We start from the raw sequence: 21,140 nt of genomic DNA, 5'->3' as shown, positions 1-21,140 counted from the left end.
AGAAATAGGTGGCCTATCCCTACGCTTCCCATTTATCCCTTTTTCCCTAGGCATAGAAGTTAACCTATCCTCCAATATATAAATGCCTTGACATCATATTTCAGATTCTTTCGCTACCAAAAAAATTTAATCATGTGTATCTTAGGCTTAAAAGTTAGCAATTCCTCCAATATATAAATATTAATATGATAAATAAGATTCTTTTTCCTGTGTATAAAAAAGAATGAATCATTAAGAAAATGTCAACTCAATCCAACTATGCCTGATTTAGTCAGGATCAATTGCTTTTTCTTCATTGTCCACATTTTGGGCTATATCATTAGGAAAAAATAAATTAATCCGATCATATATTTAGGCAGCATAAAACAAAACAGGAGATGGCGGAAAACTGAGTCCCTAAAAACATAGAAGAAGAGAATATCATAGGCATCTCAGATACATATAATGTTCATCTAATATTAAGTTTTCTTTTTTAGGTATGTAAGGTTTAACAAGTCCAACATGTAAAGTGAACTGCTTACTGGAGAGATTTACAATGACCCTTTAGTCATTCAGTAATCAATTAATCAGCACTGATTATTAAGAGAAACTCCATATAGTGGCTCTAAATTTGAAGTGGAAATAATCAAATAACCTATAGATAAGTTGATGCCTCCTTGGAAAGAAATTGATGATTGTACAAACAAGCAACCAATATGGGTTTGTCAGGAAAGACTTGAAAACACAAGGAAACAGAAATGAAAATTTTCTTAGCCATGAAAATTATTAAAACACAAAATTACCCGATTTCGTCTTAGCACCATATTGGATTCATGGCAAAGTCCACATGGCCGGACAATGTCAACAGCTGCATGATTGTCACTTCCGCCAGATCTATCGGAACTGTGTACAAATAAAAGAAGACGCATTAAATGAAAATTAAAACATGTTATTTGCAACAACAAATACTAACCCACCTCTCAAAGAAAACAGCCATGGCTTCTAGAAGTTTTACTTTATTTATCCTTGTCTGCAAGAAGTGCGAGTTACATTGCAAAATTAACATAGATCCGTGTAAGCAACAAAAGCAAAAGTAGCATAGTATAGGCTAAATACAATCAAAATCTAAATTTAGGAGAGTGTGCAATCACATAAAGTTTTCTTTTTTCTATTGAGTATTAAAGAGTTATATTTTAACTAATTGAGCACTTCTCATGAAAAAACAGTACTAAATGTCTTACTGGATATAAATACTGGCATTTTCCATTTTCCATTTTAATATTTTAATAGCAGTCAAACTATAAAAATAATTAGTTTTACAGATGGTAACTCATATATTCTGTCTCTTCTCTATCTATTTCCTTGTGTACTCTCACTAACCAGACACAACCTAGAAAACGCTCTCATCCATCGTTCTTGAGATAATCCAGAAACTTACATCTAAGAAGCAAGCTTTCATTTGCTGCAAGCAAGTTTGCAAAACTTCATCTTTACTCTTATTGCCCACGCTTACTTCCTTCATGTCATACTCCATCATTGATCTGAGATTTGGTTTCCAGAGTTCATACCTGAATAGATAAATTCCACATCAATGGAAGACCATAAAAAGAGTGCATCAGTAACTATACTTTATACAAATATAAATCAATAAAGTTATCACTTTTACCCCACATTTCTAATGTTTTCCTAGGTAGGTTTTAACTGAAAACAATTACAGTTTGACAGACTAGTCATTACAAACTTTTCCTTATGCCAAAAAGGTATTCACCCACTAATGTGTACATCTTATATCCATTCATTTAGTTTCTAGGCTCATCAATCTTATTTGTTGAAAAGAAAGGTAGATTAATTATAGATATGCTAGCCATATATTATTGTAATTTTGATAGTAGTCAAATTGCATAGATTAGGAAAGTCTCCATTTACTCCTAGATCTATATGGGATTTACTGCCTATATATAGGTGCTATATGTTGAAGTGGGAGTATCCCACATTGGTTGTGTGTGTGAATGAACATGTGTTTAAATATTAGTTGGGCACCTCCACTTAACACCAATTGATTTTAAGATGGAATCTAACATGGTATCAGAGCCTTGTCCATTCATACAATTTGAATTTGGCCCGGCCACATAAGATACGTGAGGAGGGATTGGTTGCTCGGCCCGTACACGCTATGCGTGAGGAGGGATTGGTTGCTCGGTCCGTACACGCTATGCGTGAGGGGAAGTGTTGAAGTGGGAGTATCTCACATTGTTTGTGTGTGAATGGACATGAGTTTATATATTAGTTGGGCACCTCCACTTAACACCAATTGATTTTAAGATGAAATCTAACACTAAAGAGCTAATGTGATTAATCAAGAAAAACTATCATTTTTCTTATTCTCTTTTCCCAAGTTGTTAGAGGTGCGCCTCATGCGATGGCCGAGGGGCCTCACCTGCGAGGGGTAGGCAACAATCCTAAGGCGCGCGCCTCTGGCGCCTCCACGATAAGGCAAGGCACTGGCCAGGCAAACTCATGGTTAAATAGGCCTTTTTTTTTTACTTTTTTTTAATTAAACCCTAAAAACTTTCCTAGTTGTTGCTTAATGTGCTTTATTCAATTAAAACTCTGAAAAAGGCTAGCAACCTAAACATAGTTGTTAAAAGCGCGCCTGAGGCGCGCTAAGGCGCTACAATAGCGCATAGCGCAGGTGGTGCGCCTCAGAAACACCTGAGGCAACCACCTTCATCAAGGCGCGCCTCAGGCGCGCTAAAGCGCTCAGGCGAGCCTCTGAGGCGCGCTTAGCGCATCTGAGAAACCCTAATAATTTTGGGCTTGTGTTTTGGGCCTTTAAAAACAAAACATTAACAAAAAAGTTAGTTGGGTTTTGGGCTTTTAAAAATATTAAAAGAATGCATAGTGTTAGAATTATAGTGTGAATACTTAGTGTGAATACATCATATATGGCAACATGTTTATAGGGATTAGATTAGCATGTTTATAGGGATTATATTAGCTTGATTTTAGGAATTGCTTTCCTTTCTCTTAGCATCTACTTGTGTATAAATACCTATTGATTTCTCTAATACAATTCATTGAGAATTCAACTCAACTTTAGTGTTTCTGATTACATGGTATCGGAGCTGCCCTAGTGTGCAGATCCTTCTTCTTTTTTTGTTTGCCCCTGTGCGCAAACAGTTCAGTTATTCAGTTCAGGAACTAGGGTTCAACTTTCCTTCTTGTGACCAATTTCTGGCCATCATCTAATCTCACCACCCCTCCCACAAGACTCGCCGTCCTCCGATCTGCCGGAATCTGCTGCTCCGGTTTCTGTTCCTCCAGCCACGCTCCAGCCACGCGCCGCCGCCTCCCGCCACGCTCAGCCACGCGCCGGCGAGTGGAACCACCTCCGGCCACCGGTTCATCTCCGACCGACTTCTTTCCATATCAGCACTTTATTTCCAGTTTACCCATCTGGTCAGTTTTCAGTTACTGAGAAATTTTTTTTTTTTTTTGAACCTAAAGTGTGAGTAAAGGGCTACTGCTGTATTATTATTTTTTGTGATTGCTGAAATTGTGTTTGGTGTGATAGTATGGCTGATGGAAAGAAAAATGAACCTAATAAACCTATGGTTAGTGGTATTATGGCAGTATCTCCTAGGATTACTGATCATAAATTGACTGGGGCGTCCAATTATGTTGATTGGTCCACTAATGTTACGTTGTATCTTCGGAGTATCAGAAAATCACGTCATTTGACTGATGACCCGAAAACAGATGATGAAGATTGGATGGCTGATGATGCTTGTCTCTTACTTGGCATCAAGAACTCTATTGATGCCAAGATTGTTAGCTTGGTTCGTCATTGTGGGTATTGCAAACAAATTATGGATTATTTGAAGTCTTTGTATGCTGGAAAGGGTAATGTTTCTCGCTTATATGATACATATAAGTCGTTTTATACTACTGATCGCCAAGGGCAATCTGTTCAGGATTACTATATGCAGCTAAAGGACACCTTTGAGCAATTAAATGAATTGCTACCTCTGAGCACAGATATTACGGTCCTTCAAGCTCAACGAGAACAAATGTTTGTTCTCCGATTTTTATGTGGACTCGGTTCAGAATATGAAGGAGTCACTTCTCAGATTCTCTCTAGTGCTGAAATTCCTGATGGTGAGGAGGCTCTGACTCGTATTTTGCGCAGTAATCTAGTTCTTTCAGCCACTCCGTCTGTTCCTCCTTCTAGTGCTCTTTATAGCCAAAGGCATACTTCTGACCGCTCTTTTAAGGGTCCAACAAGGGGGAGCACCCGGGACATGAGAAGTCCAAATGATGGAAGCAAACCTGTTGAATGCTATTATTGTCATGAGCCTGGTCATACTAAACGAACTTGTCCTCTTCTAAAGGCTAAGGAGAAACGGTATCGGTCTGCTCAGGTTGCTACTACTGATGCTACACCCCCTGCTACACCCTCTGCTCAATCTTACACTCTTACTGCGGAAGAATATGCCAAGTATCAAGAATCATTAGCTTCAGAGCGTTCTTCGTCCGTCACTGCTATTGCTGAGTCAGGTAATTCCAATAAGTGCCTCGTTTCTTCGTCTTCAAAATGGGTCATTGATTCTGGTGCTACAGATCATATGACAGGTAATTCTAAACTATTCACTTCTTGTAATGATACTTTTCCTTCCCACGTTACCGTAGCTGATGGCACTCACTCTTCGGTTACTGGTTCTGGTACTATTAATCCAACTTCATCACTTTCACTCTCAAATGTTCTTAATGTGCCTGGTTTTTCATTCAATTTGATTTCTGTGAGTAAACTTACTCGCTCTCTTAATTGTTCTATCTCATTTTTCCCTGATCATTGTTTGTTTCAGGATCTTATGACGAAGCAGATTATTGGTAGTGGACGAGAATCTGGTGGTCTCTACGTTTTGGATACAACCGTTAGAAGACCTGTTGCTTGCTCTACTGTATCCACCCCTTTTGATGAGCATTGTCGGTTGGGACATCCTTCTTTACCTCTGCTGAAAAAGATGTGCCCCCAGTTTCAAAAGTTGTCTAGCTTAGATTGTGAGTCATGTCAATTTGCAAAACATCATCGTTTGTCTTCTGCTCCTCGAGTCAATAAAAGGTCTAATTTTCCGTTTGAATTAGTTCATTCTGATGTTTGGGGTCCTTGCTCTGTTGTGTCTAAACCAGGTTTTAGATATTTTGTGACTTTTGTGGATGATTATTCTCGAACCACTTGGTTATATTTAATGAAACATCGTTCTGAATTGTTTACACATTTTACTGCTTTTTGTGCTGAGGTTAAAAACCAATTTAATGTTTCAGTTCATACTTTACGAAGTGACAATGCTAAAGAATACTTGTCTGGTCCTTTTCAAACTTTTATGTCTCAGAATGGTATTATTCATCAAACTTCTTGTGTTAATACACCTTCACAAAACGGTGTAGCTGAACGTAAGAATCGTCATCTTCTTGAAACTGCTAGAGCTCTTTTGTTTCAAACGCAGGTTCCGAAACCTTTCTGGGCAGATGCTATTTCTACAGCATGTTTTCTGATCAATCGCATGCCTTCTGCCGTGTTGAATGGTGAGACTCCTTACAGTATTCTGTTTCCTGATAAACCATTATTTAACATGTCACCTCGTATATTTGGGAGTACTTGCTTTGTTAGGGATGTTCGTCCACATGTTACTAAGCTTGATCCGAAATCACTAAAATGTGTCTTCCTCGGGTACTCTCGCCTTCAAAAAGGGTATCGTTGTTTTTCCCCTTCTCTTGATAAATATCTTGTGTCTTATGATGTCTCTTTTATGGAACATCTCCCCTTCTTTCCTATGTCCACTAATGTGTTGAATTCGGATGATATTATTGATAATGATATGTTGGTTTATCACATTCATCCTACTTCGTTACCTCAGCAACAGCCCAAGCCACCTATTACTCAAGTTTATTCACGACGTCAGCAACCTCCGGCTTCTAGTCCAATACCAATTTCTGTTTCGGCAGAAGATCCTCCTTCTGAGTCAAGTCATGATACCGATGATCTTCCTATTGCCCTTCGCAAAGGTAAACGATCATGTACTTATCCTATCTCTGCTTTCGTTTCATACAAATATTTATCTTCCCCTTCACAATGTTTTATTGCTTCACTTGATTCTATATCTATTCCAAAATCTGTGTCGGAAGCCTTATCCCATCCTGGATGGCGAAAGGCAATGATGGAAGAAATGAATGCTCTAGATGCTAATGATACTTGGGATTTGGTACATTTGCCTGTGGGAAAGAAATCTGTAGGTTGCCGATGGGTGTTTGCTGTAAAACTTAATTCTGATGGTTCGGTTGCTCGTTTAAAAGCTCGCCTTGTCGCAAAAGGCTATGCTCAGACCTATGGGGTTGATTATTCTGACACTTTTTCACCAGTGGCCAAAATGTCTTCTATTCGCCTTTTTATCTCAATGGCAGCTAGTTCTGATTGGCCCCTACATCAGCTCGATATCAAGAATGCCTTTTTACATGGTGACCTTCAAGAGGAAGTTTATATGGAGCAACCACCAGGTTTTGTTGCTCAGGGGGAGTATGGCAAAGTTTGTCATCTTCGTAAATCTCTATATGGGTTGAAACAGAGTCCTCGAGCATGGTTTGGTAAGTTTAGTCAAGTAATTGAGAAGTTTGGGATGAAGAAGTGTAATTGTGATCACTCGGTTTTCTATAGGCGTTCCTCTTCAGGTATCATCCTTCTTGTTGTCTATGTAGACGATATTATCATTACTGGAAGTGATTTTTCAGGAATCTCATCTCTGAAAACATTTCTTCATGATCACTTTCAAACGAAAGATTTGGGAGCTCTAAAGTATTTCTTGGGAATTGAAGTATCAAGGTGCAAGAAAGGGATCTTCCTATCTCAAAGGAAATATGTTCTTGATTTGTTGGCAGAAACTGGAAAGTCTGGAGCCAAGCCATGTGGCGCGCCTATGACTCCAAACTCTCATCTCACAACAGAAGGAGAGCCTTTTGCAGACCCTGGAAAATATAGGCGTTTGGTTGGGAAGCTGAATTATCTTACAGTAACAAGGCCTGATATTTCTTATTCTGTTAGTGCTGTCAGCCAGTTCATGTCCTCTCCTACCATTGATCACTGGAATGCACTTGAGCAGATTTTATGTTACTTAAAAGGGACACCTGGACGTGGATTACTTTACCAGAATCATGGTCATACTGAGATTGAGTGCTTCTCTGATGCAGACTGGGCAGGAGACAAGGATGATAGAAGATCCATTACTGGTTATTGTGTTTTTGTTGGAGGTAATCTTGTTTCTTGGAAAAGCAAGAAACAACATGTTGTGTCTCGTTCTAGTGCGGAATCTGAATATCGAGCGATGTCTCAATCTGTGTGTGAGATTATATGGATTCGTCATCTTTTGTCCGAACTTGGATTCAAAATCAACACTCCAGCAAAGTTATTGTGTGATAATCAAGCAGCTATTCATATTGCTTCCAATCCCGTATTCCATGAACGTACCAAGCACATTGAAGTTGACTGCCATTTTGTTCGTGAAAAACTAGAAGCCAACATCATTTCTACAGACTACATTGGCACCAATGAACAACTTGGAGATATCTTTACCAAAGCTTTGAATGGGGTTCGGGTAAACTATATTTGTAACAAGCTGGGCATGACAAATATCTATGCTCCAGCTTGAGGGGGAGTGTTAGAATTATAGTGTGAATACTTAGTGTGAATACATCATATATGGCAACATGTTTATAGGGATTAGATTAGCATGTTTATAGGGATTATATTAGCTTGATTTTAGGAATTGCTTTCCTTTCTCTTAGCATCTACTTGTGTATAAATACCTATTGATTTCTCTAATACAATTCATTGAGAATTCAACTCAACTTTAGTGTTTCTGATTACACATAGAAAATTTAAACGACTGCTCCTCTTCTCCAATTCTCTGTTTTCTACCTTTCAAACTTCCATAAGGATCAACTCTTCTCTTCTCTGATCATCCAAGCAAGCCTTTAATATAAAACATACCAATAGATGATTTTAGGTTGCAACTAGCGGTAGGCTAGTAGCTTTATTGGACTTATGATTTTATCAAAAGCATATATTTAATTTTGGGACAATTATTGTGTGTTATTGGTATTTTAATATTTTTTTACATATATGCGCCGAGCTTCACTCGGGCGTGCGCTTTTTTTGCGCCTTGCGCTTAAAGCGATATGGGACCCTTTGCGCTTCAAGTGCGCTTTGCGCTTTAACAACTATGAACCTAAAAAAACTTTAGCCTAACAACACTTATAATATAACTCATTTTGAGTAAAAATAGAAAACAAAACAAAACAACTGGCCGGTCTTTTTCTTCAAGGCGTATTTTCTTCTGCAAAACGTCTTTTCTTCTTCACGCAATCAATACTTCTTTTCATCTTCTTCAACCGAACAGCCATCAAAACAACACAATCTCTTCAGTTTGCTAAGTTTTCTTCTTCAATACATCCTTTCAGATGCCATGCATTCATATTGATTTTCTTGTTTGAAACAAGTCGGGCAATTATGCTGTTTTGGAACTTTTATACAAGAGTTGCCTGTTTGAACTGATTAGAAACTGGTAATTTATTAAAAATTGATTAGAAACTAATTTAAATAGTAATTGACTAGAAACTGATTGGAAAGCTTTGCATGTAATTTAATTACCGGACAAAATAAATAGTCATCAGTTTGTACATCCTTGAGTTTGTAATCAGTTTGCACATCACTTTCTAATTTAACAACTGAACTAAAAGTAACACTAAATTTAAAGCTTGTACATGCCAATTGAAATGTTGATTATGGGTTAACTTAATGTTATGATGGTATTATGTGAGTTTAATTGTGTGTTTGTTTCAAATGTAATTTGATTTTCAGATAAATGGACGGAGGTAGTAGCGAGACTCCTACGACTAGAAAAGATCCCGCATAAAATTATTGCCATATATCTAATCCACCAAAGACAAATGATTTAATTTGTACGTTTTGTGATAAAATTTGCAAGGGTGGGATTTGTCGAATGAAACATCAATCTTGCGGGAGGAAAAAGAAATGTTATAGCTTGTCCAAAATGCCCACCTCAAGTACATCAATAAAAGCATGTATAGAAAAAAAGTTGGCACCTAGTGTATGTGCTAACAAAGTACAAGACTAATGGAGATAATGAAGACTTGGATGAGATTCGTGCATCTAAGAGTTCAAAAAAGGCAAATTAATAAGTCAGTGTATATGCGTAAAAAGCCAAAGCAAAAGGGACCCATAATTTTTTATTTTAGTCTTACTGCGGATCAAATTAGAAAGAAGGCAAAGACATCAAGACAAACCAGAATGAATGACATACGCAAGAAAGAAATTTAGAAAGAGAAATGGATGTATGATGCAACATGTTAGTGGTTTTAAGATGGAATCTAACATGGTATCAGAGCCTTGTCCATTCACACAATTTGAGTTTGGCCCGGCCCACGTGAGATTTACGTGAGGGGGGACTTTGTTGCTCGGCCCGTACACGCTACGCGTGAGGGGGAGTGTTAAAGTGGGAAATCCCACATTGGTTGTGTGTGTGAGTGGACATGTGTTTATATATTGGTTGGACACCTCCACCTAACACCAATTGGTTTTAAGATGGAATCTAACAAACTTCAACACTCCCCCTCACGCGTAGCGTGTCCGGGCCGAGTAACCAATCCCCCCTCACGCGCAACTCACGTGGGCCGGGCCAAATTCAAATTGTGTGAATGGACAAAGCTCTGATACCATGTTAGATTCCATCTTAAAACCAATAGGTTTTAAGATGGAATCTAACACAACAATACCCTTTAATATTGTTAATTATCCAAGTTTTGATGTGATGGTTAATCTTATAAGGAAATAAGGTGTTGACATGTGTTAGATTCCATCTAAAACCAATTGGTATTAAGTGAAGGGGCCCAACTAATATATAAACACAAGTCCATTCACACACACAACCAATGTGGGATTTCCCACTTCAACACCCCCCTCATGCGTAGCGTGTACGGGCTGAGCAACAAAGTTCCCCCTCACGCACATCTTACGTGGGCCGGGCTAAACTCAAATTGTGTGAATGGATAAGGCTTTAATACCATGTTAGATTCCATCTTAAAATATTGGTATAAAGTGGAGGCGCCCAACAAATATATAAACACAAGTCCATTCACACAACATGAAACAACCGAGTTATCATGAGGTGAGGCCCCCTTATTTCAAAAAGGAAATTGATGTTGTTATTGATTTAATTGAAGACCTATCAAGAAACGTTAAAGCACTTTAGTTGTTTTAATATGGCGGATAGTTGGACGGACAAAAGAGACATAACTTGTGTTCATTGTTTAGTGAACTCGCCTAGATTAACGGTTTTTATCAAGACAATTCTAGCTTCTAGGATATGCCTCAAACAAGGAACCAAATGTTATAATCTAGTAACAAAATAAAATTGTTGTGTATGGATGTCACACTTTAAAAACCAGCCTTGTTTTTCTAGACAAAAATTTCGGGGGAGCAGCAAGAGAAATAAAGGGAAATTTGGAGGAAAACTTCAAGTCTTCTTGCCAAATTCTATTATGTCTTGGAACAAGACATTCAAAATATTAAACAAGGAGAAAATCTTAATATTATGAGTCGCATAAAAGGGGAAAAATACTACAAAAGTAGAAAAAAAGTCTTCAACTTGAGCTCTTGGTTTATTTTACAAAAATAAAAGAATCAAAAAAAGAATAATGAGGAGCTGATCACTCTAACACAAGACCAATTAAAAACCCTCATGATAAAATTTTGCACTTAATTCTGGTAACTTCGATCCTTATCTAATTTTTCCACCTATGTCTATCTATAATTCCGACCTCACACATTCTAGCAATACACCATTACATGTTGATACGCCTATAACTATTAGAAAAAGAACTCGAACATGAACCCAATACCCTATTGCTAAATACCTATCCTAACATAGGATTTCAACTCATCATAGAGCATTTATAACTAAATTGTCTAATATGTTTGTTTCAAGAGCTATCGAGGAGGCTTTAGATGATCAGAATGGAAGTTAGCAATTATGCAGGAGATGAATGCTATGAAGACGAATGGTACTTGGGAGGTAGTAAATTTACCAAAAACAAAAAAAAGAGTGGGATGCAAATGGGTCTGTACAGTGAAATGCAATGCGGATGGAAGTGTGAAAAGATATAAGGTGAGACTAGTAGCTAAGGAATTCACTCAAACCTTTGGTATCGATTATCAACATACCTTTGCTCTTGTTGATAAACTCAATTCAATCCAAGTTCTATTATCATTCGTTGTGAACCATGATTGGGCCCCTACATCAATTAGATGTTAAAAACGCTTTTCTAAATGGGGATTTAGAAGAAGTTTACATGTGTCTACCTCGAGGCTTTGATAAAGGATTAGGCGAAAATAAAGTTTGCAAGTCGAATAAGACTTTATATGGGCTGAAACAATCATTGGATACCTGGTTTGAACGGTTTGGATGTACAATGGTCAAGCATAACATACCATATTTCATAAGCATTCAAACACAAGGAAAATAGCAATCTTGATTGTGTATGTGGATTTTATATTCTTGATGGGTGATGATCATATTCAATTAGAGAAATTGAAGAAAAGACTTGCCTAAGAGTTTGAGATCAAAGACTTGGGAACATTGAAATATTTCCTTGGAATGGAGATCTCTCGATCTAAAGAAGAGGTATTCTGGTTTCTCAACACAAACATGGCCAACAATTGCTAAAGGTAACAGGTTTACTAAGATGTAAAGCGGCTGAGACCTCTCTTGAACCCGACCTAAAATTAGAACAGGCTAGAGATGAAGATATTGTGAATATTGACAAGTTTCAAAGACTTGTTGGGAGGTTGCTCTACTTATCTCATACACGACCGGAAATAGCATTTGCTGCAAGTAAAGCAAGTGAATTCATGCATTCACCAAGACAAAGTCATTTTGAAGCGGTATAAAGAATCTTGAGATATCTAAAGGGGGATCCTGGTAAAGGACTATTCTTCAATAAACACGGACATTTGGTGGTTGATGTCTACACAGGTCATGCAAAGAAGTTCATAGACCGATCGTGTCCATAAGTTGTTGTTTTAAGTAAAAAAAAAGGTGGTTTATCATCAACTCACAATAAGTATCATTACTTCCATTCAACTACTCACTGAAAAGAAAAATATCTACCAAGAATGGTGAGGAGTTGAATAGAGACCGAAATTGTTAGGCCAACATTGTAAGAAAAGTAGGTTTAAATTCCATCATAAACACTAAGAAAAGTAAATTTAAATTCCATCATAAATTTAGATAACTACTTACCCCATGTCATCATATCCCATAACTAGAGCCTCACCCTGAAATTATGTTAAAAGTACAATTAATAAGGAAAACCTTTCAAATAAAAAGCTGAGACATCCTTTTCTAGAAGAACAGTTAATAAGCTACTCAAAAATAAAAGTGCAGGCATCAGGAATAGCTAAGAGAGCAAGATGGGAGCCATGATATATTTGTTACTTTGTATCAAACTATTAATGCAGGGAAGAGTATTGAATAGGTGAACTTCCCAGTCCTTCTACTGTCTTCTCCACTTATACTTTACTTTCATATCTGAGTTTATTTTAAAAATTTCGTTTCTATTATGCAATAACATAATGACCTCCAAACTTTGAGAGCTAAATAATTTAGTAATACAATATCTGAGTTAGAGACAAGAATAGTTACAAGATTAGTCGGTGAGAAACGAGTGTTTGCATCCTTCATTGCATAGAATCTATCAAGCAGCTTCTTTATGTGATCATGCATTGTCGCATCCGTGCCAATACCAGCCTCAGAAACACAAGAAGACAGAAAAAAATCATAGTTAGCGCTGAAGGTTTACTTCTAGAAATAATTTTACACTTACACTCTCTGAATTCTTCTTTTCTCTAGTTCCAATAATACATAGAAGAAGAAGAATGGCTTTCATTTCATTTTGAGCCTCTTTTTCTTTATTCTTTTCTCCATATGTGATACTGGTTTTGGTTATTAATGTTGAAATAATAGAAGAAAAACCCTCATCAAATTTAAATCTCACCTTGTCCATACAACTAAGCAAATCTGATTCACTCAAGAGTGGTGGTGGTCTGGTGACTCCTGAATCAAGAGTTAATGTTGTTGGGATAAACTGCAACATGATCACAAAACTGGAATAAGTTTCTAATTTCTAGTTTTGAAATGACCATATAGCACGAAGTAGAACCATGAATCAATACTTGCAAGTATCAGTTTATAACTATGAACAAATTTATCAGATAGTATACAAGTAACATCAGTTTCATCCTAGTAGGAAAACAAAAATTAGTTTATCATCCTTAAAATTCAAATCATAAGGATATGTTAATTGTTATCCCTTCAAATATATCCAACCAGACAACGCAGAAGTGCTACGCCCTCATCCTTTTCTAAGGAACTAAGGAGATTCCAATAATCTTCACCCTTACTCAAAAGGTTGGGAGCTTTCTCATTTCATAGAAAGAGTTCACACTTCAAATATGATAATTGTACGAATTTAAAAAATTGAGCAACACAAAATAATATAAATTTAAGCGAAATATAAATGCTAAATATAATAGGAGATGGAACATATTTATAATCATATACAATTTCAAATTTTTACACATAATCAACTAATGGCAATGATGATGAAAGATTAAAAAGATAACTCTGGTAAATAAGCACATTAATAGTGAGAGCAAATTAAAAATTGTATTTTTTTAAAAAAAAATTAAAATGATATTTTAAATTTTTATGTCTACACATAATGAAGAACGTGAAATACATAACCGCAATTTCAAAGAAAAAAAAAGTAAAATCTTGACATACCGAAATAGAATATTGCATAGCTTAATAATCATAAAGCTAAAGAAAATGAAATTTAGTAAATAAATTGAAATGGTAATGAGAGATATTACTTCATATATATATATATACTAGTGTAAAACCCTCGCTTCGCTTCGGAATTGACCAGATTAAAATTAAAATATAAATTTGAATTTAATAATTTATTTTATTTAAATGTTTATAATTAGAAAAAAATTATTTTAATATTAAAACTGGATAAATGCATGATTTATATTTAATTTTGAACTGGTATGATGTTAAAAAAAATTAAATAAAAAAATAGATAATGTGCTATATTAATTAAATATTATATAATAGTAAATTAGATAAATATAAATAAAATCAAATGAAATCAATTAATATTCTAAAACTTAAAAATACTTTTAGTTAAATATGTATTACTTTTTTCATCAATATAAAAAATTATTAAATATGAAAATGACACTTAAATCAATTTAATATTATTTTCTAGTTTAATAACATCAAAACATTGTTTTTGTGTTTGAAATTAAAATTTTCAACTCAATTAAAAAAATTCAAAAAAAAAAAAAATTCTGCAGGCATTAGCAACAAAATTTGCCTTTAAATTTTTATATTTTTTGAAAATTTCAGATCTTAACTAACAATAAACTTATCATATATTTTGTTCAAAATTCATATTTTCGGTGCATCTTCATTTATTAAACGTATGCTAAAGTGAGATTTAAAATTTGAAGCAAATAGATTAAAAGAAATACAAAGTGATCAAATGAAAAACAAATAAAACACCTATAATCAAAAGAAAATGAAAAATAAAAATATTTTCATAAAAACTGTAGATGATTACCTCAAAAAACAGCTAATCCTCATAAATCTTTGTATAATATGTATCAAAGAAGTTCAAATTCATCATAAACAAATTAAAAAACATTTTTTTAAAATAAAATCAATAATGAACCATATAAAATAAGATCTGAAAAATACAATCAAAATAATACATTAATACACATCAATATCAAGTATATAGTTCATTTCACGTATATATTCGTTAATCGAATATGTCGATAATTAAGCTTAATTCAAAAATTTAAGAAAATTAAAAACCAAGTCTTAAATAAACTTAGTTATATGAAAGCAAATAAGAAACTGAGAAAGAAACCTTTAAAAATGCTATTTATATACGAATAGAAAAACTTGTTATCCACGTTTATCACGTTCAATGATAAATATGGTCTCCAATTTTATTTGATAGATTTGAATATTAATAAACTTGATCTCCAAGTTTATAATTAAACTTGGATAGCAAGTTTGTAATTCCTTCCAATGTTTTTAATTTTTTGTAAACAAAAAGAAGTTAAGTCTTGTGATTTACAGTATGTAAAAATATATTAATTCAAATAGTTTTTTTTATGTAAATGTATGAGACTATAAGAACTTTTGTAATATATATAATGCTAATATAAATATAAAATAAAAAATTATAGAATTTAGGGTGCCCTTTTATAAAAAAAATTATAACTAAATATTATCGGTTAAATAATTCAATTAGTAATAATTTGCAGTGTTATATATTATTGAACTGTGAAATATAGCGATTTCATAGATTTAAGTTAATAAAAATGAATCAAGATTAAAAAAAATCTCGAGGAAAATTGATGTTTCTGTATCTATATTAAGTACTTCTAAAATTATTAAAAATAGAATAAACAAACATTTTAAAATTTAATAGTAATTAACCAATAAAAATATGTATAATATATCTTAGTGAATTTTCTTTTGTTTTTTACTTTAAAAAATGATTGTATTTGAAGTTTAAAATATACTACTCTTATCATTTAAAATTAATATTAAATTTATATTTTTTAATGTGGTTAACTATAGCAATTAATTAGGATTTAAAGGATTTTGCTTTTGTTATATTTCACATATGTAGGTAAAATCATTATTAAAAAAAATAGATTATAAAAGAGTGGGACCCGTGGACCCATCTGTGTACATAAATCAGCCACTCAGATGGTTTTATTGTAATTAATTTAGCAAAGTTGGCTTTTTATATTTAGCCATGGTTGGTATTCTTGTAATAAGGTAAGAAAGTAATAGTCATTTAATAGAAAAATATAAGAAATAGACTAAATTAGACACCTGAATTATTCTGCCTATAGAGGTTATCTTGATATTACTTCAAAAGATTTGGTTTTTTAGTAAAATGAATCCAAAATGAACAGTGTTTTGGGTTCATCTTTATACTAGTTATATAGATATATATATATATATATAGATATATATATATATATATATATATATATATATATATATATATATAATTTTTAAACCATAAACATTAAATATATATATATCTATATATATATATATATATATATATATATATATAATTTTTAAACCATAAACATTAACAAGTAAAAACTATATAATATTTTCCTAAGAACTTGTATCATGCAAAACCATAATGACAAGTTTCAGCAAACGACAGTCCTAAAATGATCATAATAAGAGACTTAAAGTCAATCATTAGAAGCTAAATTTAGATAGAAACCTAAAAGATTTTAAGACTTCCTAAAGAATTTTTGCCTTTTACAATTCCTAATCCATTAATCTAGGCTATCCGATATTGAATAGGGATATCTAATTAATAGCAAAGTCAATAGTACCAAATTAAGCATTAATGTAGACTATTTAATAGGGGATGCCTAGTTTAGAGTAAATCACATCAATAATTTTGAAATAATATTCCAAAATTAACTGTGAAGAGTCAAAAACTTCCAAATTCAATTTCTCTCAAAAGCGGTCGCTTTTTCTAGGGCCTAGGCTCTGCGAGTGCCTGGCAGGTGTAGAGGCGCTTTCAGTCATTAGCGCATCACCTTTGACTACCTGCTTTAAATCTATAACTATTAGAAAAATGAAAACTATTGGTTTAGAAGATGGGTAGTTATATTTCATGGTTGAATCAGTTTGAAACCTTAAATGTTCTATTTTTAGTTTACAATAAATTTTTCATAATATAAGATGAAGAGTTATTTGTTTAGAAGATGGAGAGTTTTTTTTATTCATTTAAAAGCTTGGAACTTCAATTATTAATCCACTGTAAATTTCTTCTTAAAATCTAAAAAATTACATGAAAAGAATAAAAAATAAAAGAGTTAATTCCAGAAAAAGTCACGACCTTTACACGAATTTTCATTTTAATCACGACTTTTAAAAATTGTCATATAAAACCATGACTTTTCATTTTTTTTTCAAATCTATCACCGATTATTTTTCCGTTGAATTTTACCTTCCATTCTTTTTCAAATCTGCCGGATTATGGTGGCCACGTCATCAAAAATACACCAAAAATTGATCTTTTGATAGATTTGAAAAAAATTGAAAGGTCGTGGTTTTATATGGAAACTTTTAAAAGTCGTGATTAAAATGAAAATTCGTGTAAAGGTCATGACTTTTTATAAAATTAACCCAAAATAAAAAGAAGTATATGGGACCCCACTTGGCAAAATTTAATTTAATCAACTTATTAATATAAATATACTTCACTTGGAAAATTTAATGTAATTAACTTACTAATATAATATTATTAAATTAATTGATTAAATTTTAAAAAAAAATCTTTGTTAAATAACTTATAAACAAAATACTAAGGGAGTAGGAAAGCTTAAACTGATACAAAAGCCAGGATTATTAAGTTTAGAAGGTGTAAAAATTCATATCAATCATAAAGCTTCCTAAGAAAATATAGAAGTTAAGACTTAAACTAAATAAAAAGAGAACTAATACTGCATCACCATCAAAATAGAAAATGAGGCAGACAAATTTTAGCAGCATATAAAATGAATTTACTACAAAATGGGCCAGCCAAACAGAAATTAAGAAAATAAATAAATATGATTTGGTGAGAAGTAGCAAACCTGTCGTCCATTGACATAAGTTGGAATCACTGAACCACCCCATGATTCAAAGCGGTAAACATCCAAGTAATTTTTCTGTTCAAAAAAGATATACATGCATCAAATATGAAATTACAGCAAATACAAAAACTAAATTTGAAGACTGGTTTACAAGAAACATATCAGAAGTCTTATGCAAGCTACAGCAAACCAATGGTTCCACAAACATGAATAAAAGCACTAATCAAGGAGTTTGCAGTTATGTAAGAACTTGAGCAACATGTATGGAAACATAGAGAAAAACACATGAATCATGAGCTCCTGTGATTAGCTAACTCAGGTCCTTAGATCAAAGATTGCATCATACTTTAGTTAAATCAGGAATTAAGATACAAAGCAAAGGTCTTAGCCTTGTTTTCATCACTGGTGCAGAGCTGCAAGTTCATGTGCTAGCAATCACCAGTCACAAATACTATATGGTGCAAATGTTTAAGAAATCCCACTCTTCAACACTTTTTTATGATGGAACCTAATTGGATTTCTTCAGAATATTCATAAACAATAAAGCCCGCTTTGTAACACTGAATGCCAATGCATTATTACAGGCTTGTTCGATGCTGACAGGAGAATAAAACAGTTATAGTTCCATACTGTACAGGGGGAATAATGAATAAGTACAGAGATATAATTACAGAAGGAATGACATGAAATATTCATATGCTGTTAATTCAATTATGAATATGACAACTTCAAAAGAGGTCCAAGAGGGCATTTGATTGAACGAGAATATTTATTAGAGAGAGAAATATGTTAGAAGATAGTTATGAAGGGTCAACCCCCAAGATAAAAGAATTTTCTGTCAAAAATTGCTTAAACTAGAGGATTGAAATTAAGCCCTATTTTTTTCTATTATTTTATGAATAGTTTGACAAAATGCATGCAGAAGGGAAAGAGAAGATAGGACATCAATGGGGAAAGTGACAGAAAGTCCAATAAGGAAGGAGATTAAAGACGCGAAAGAATAAATGATCCAGATCAAAACAAATCATGGTTTGCTATCGACTAAGCATGATTAATTTCAAAACATGTGCTCCTGCAACACACAAATCAGCTTGTACCTAACTTAACGCTTAACAGAACTCTGAGCTACTTAGCAAATAATCTTCTCCAATGATAACCATTAACACCTTGAGGTAGCTCTCTAGCTGGAAAATTCAACATATGACGATCCTTATAGCAAGTTCACAGTTGACAGTGTAATTAAAGCAGACAACATTTAATCTAATATTAAATTAAAATCTAAAGCTTCGAGCAAGGTGGATAAAAGGGTTTCAAACAAATAGAACTATATAAAATACATGATCGAAATTGAAGAAAATGACCAGCAGAAAATGACTTGGAAAACTGCCGTGACTATTAAGGATCATAAGTTCTAGCTTTATCCAAGAAGTTGTATAGAACAAGTCAACCAGTATAATATCCAACAATAAAGATGCTTTAAAGCATTCAAATGCCCGAAAAGACCAATTAAGTAATGAGAGATTTTGAAGAAAATAAAAGGTAAAATGCGCATCATCTTTGAAGATAAGTAAAGCAACTCTGAGACTAATAACTCTATTAGACTCTTAAACCAACTGATCGACTTGCTCATTTAAAAAAAGTTAAAAAGATTGAGTTGACAAAGGATTGCACAAAACAAGTCCAAGAACCAAAACAGCTAGATTTCAAAATGGGAGTGATACGTGTGTAGTGAAAAAAATATATGAAAAAATTAAAATCTGAGAATGATGCAGAATACCCACAGCTAATATCACTCTCCCCGATGCAGAAAACTGTTCTCCAGCAATATCAATTTCAACAGTAGTTTCAGCCCCTACGGCTGGTTGTGAAACACATGCCAGAAAATGGCGAACAACCAGTTCATACACTCTCTGCAAAAGTTCGGAGTTTAAATTAAATTAACAGCGCAAAATCCTCCATCCATTATTTGGACCCAAAAGATATTGTCACAAAATATAGCTGGACTATAGATTTCATAGTGATAATACTCATAGAAAATACTTACATGATGATCCTGACTCCATCTAGTTTCACCAGGAGAAAACTTTGTCGGGTGAATGGGTGGATGAGCTTTGTCATCGTGTCCACCATTGCTGGGGTTTCTCCACAGTCCTTCTCCAGGATCTAATAGTCTTTGAGCATATGAACCCCATATAGGATGTTCTTGTTGGTCTCGCACAATTGTCTGCATCATGTTAAGACTACAATTTAACCAGACAATAGCCACTGACAAATAAACAAAAATTGTACCCATAAAGCTCCAGTTAGCAAAATGTTAAGTGGGAGATATAACAGCAAAGAGGCCAAAGAAATTTATATTGCTTCTTAATCGGTTACTGTTGTCAATGTGCTTTAGAAATTAGCACAAACGCCCCTAAGATGCCACATCATATATATACTAAAGCAATGATGCCACAAAAAAAAATGAGCAACCACAATCCTGAAATGACTCCAGTTACTAATTCCAGCTCTTTAAAAAAGTCAACACGTAGACCAATATCAACAGAAGAAACAAGCCACCTTCAATTTATCCAATGTCAAATGCAATACTAACAGAAAACTCATATAAACTGAACCAGCATATACTTGAGCAAAAGAAAGTTGAAGTAACAATTGAAAGAACAGCAATTAGTCAGCTATCATTCAAGTACATCACATTTCAAATGGCCTTCCAGCAGTAACTCAACTCAAATTCTAATCAGGATTTAACACTAACAGTATCAGAGAGGAGCACCACAAAATACCAAACAATTTTATGTTACATGCATATATCTTGCTACCTTAATTGTGCACTAAGGTTATTCTATCATGACCTAGATACCAATGTTTAAATCACAAAAATAGCATCTTGCATTATAAGAGAAGTTTACGTACATGACCCTCAACGAGAATTGAAATAACAGAAGCCTCAAGCAATAGAGCAAAATTTACATATATTAATATGTATACTTATCATTTTACTTATTTCGCATCACTTATGAAACTATTTTTTAAGTTATAACTTTTTCCCCTGCCATATATTTTTCCATATTTGATTCTCTATGTATAATAGATACGGAATAAATGTCACTTCAAGTAACAAATAAAAATAAAAACAGAAACAACGTTACCAACATGCAAATCTGTCCTGTTGGAGAAGCTATCTGTCTCCGTACGAGGATAACTTATGAAACCAGATTGATAAAGATCTTCCGCCACCTATTCATTGAATAAACAATAAGGATAGGTTACAGACAAAGATGATCAAAGAAATACAGTCCAGGAAAATGAGCCAATAAAAAAAGAATTCAAA

General features: G+C 33.8%; 1 protein-coding gene across 3 annotated transcripts in view; it reads right to left on the bottom strand.

Annotated features, from left to right (window-relative positions):
* Positions 1–21,140, bottom strand: part of LOC126677240 (DNA topoisomerase 3-alpha) — a 36,711-nt gene that overhangs the window by 12,892 nt on the left and 2,679 nt on the right. For 2 of the 3 annotated variants that reach the window (XR_007640487.2, XM_050371772.2), the window contains exons 8-17: positions 20,963–21,046; positions 19,854–20,033; positions 19,591–19,719; positions 17,810–17,884; positions 13,105–13,194; positions 12,753–12,857; positions 12,351–12,385; positions 1,418–1,547; positions 957–1,009; positions 783–882 (exon numbers count right to left, since the gene is read on the bottom strand). Coding sequence is in view for 2 of the 3 variants with exons in the window: in XM_050371772.2 (XP_050227729.1) it covers positions 783–882; positions 957–1,009; positions 1,418–1,547; positions 12,351–12,385; positions 12,753–12,857; positions 13,105–13,194; positions 17,810–17,884; positions 19,591–19,719; positions 19,854–20,033; positions 20,963–21,046 (981 nt within the window). In the remaining variant the exon portion in view is untranslated. The remainder of the gene's footprint in view (positions 1–782; positions 883–956; positions 1,010–1,417; positions 1,548–12,350; positions 12,386–12,752; positions 12,858–13,104; positions 13,195–17,809; positions 17,885–19,590; positions 19,720–19,853; positions 20,034–20,962; positions 21,047–21,140) is intronic. The other variant, XM_050371774.2, reaches the window with a different exon arrangement.

Source organism: Mercurialis annua, linkage group LG4 (genome assembly GCF_937616625.2).
Source record: "Mercurialis annua linkage group LG4, ddMerAnnu1.2, whole genome shotgun sequence".
NCBI lineage: Eukaryota > Viridiplantae > Streptophyta > Magnoliopsida > Malpighiales > Euphorbiaceae > Mercurialis > Mercurialis annua.
Note: the sequence above shows the minus strand (reverse complement) of the source record. Positions and strands in the feature narration are given on the sequence as shown.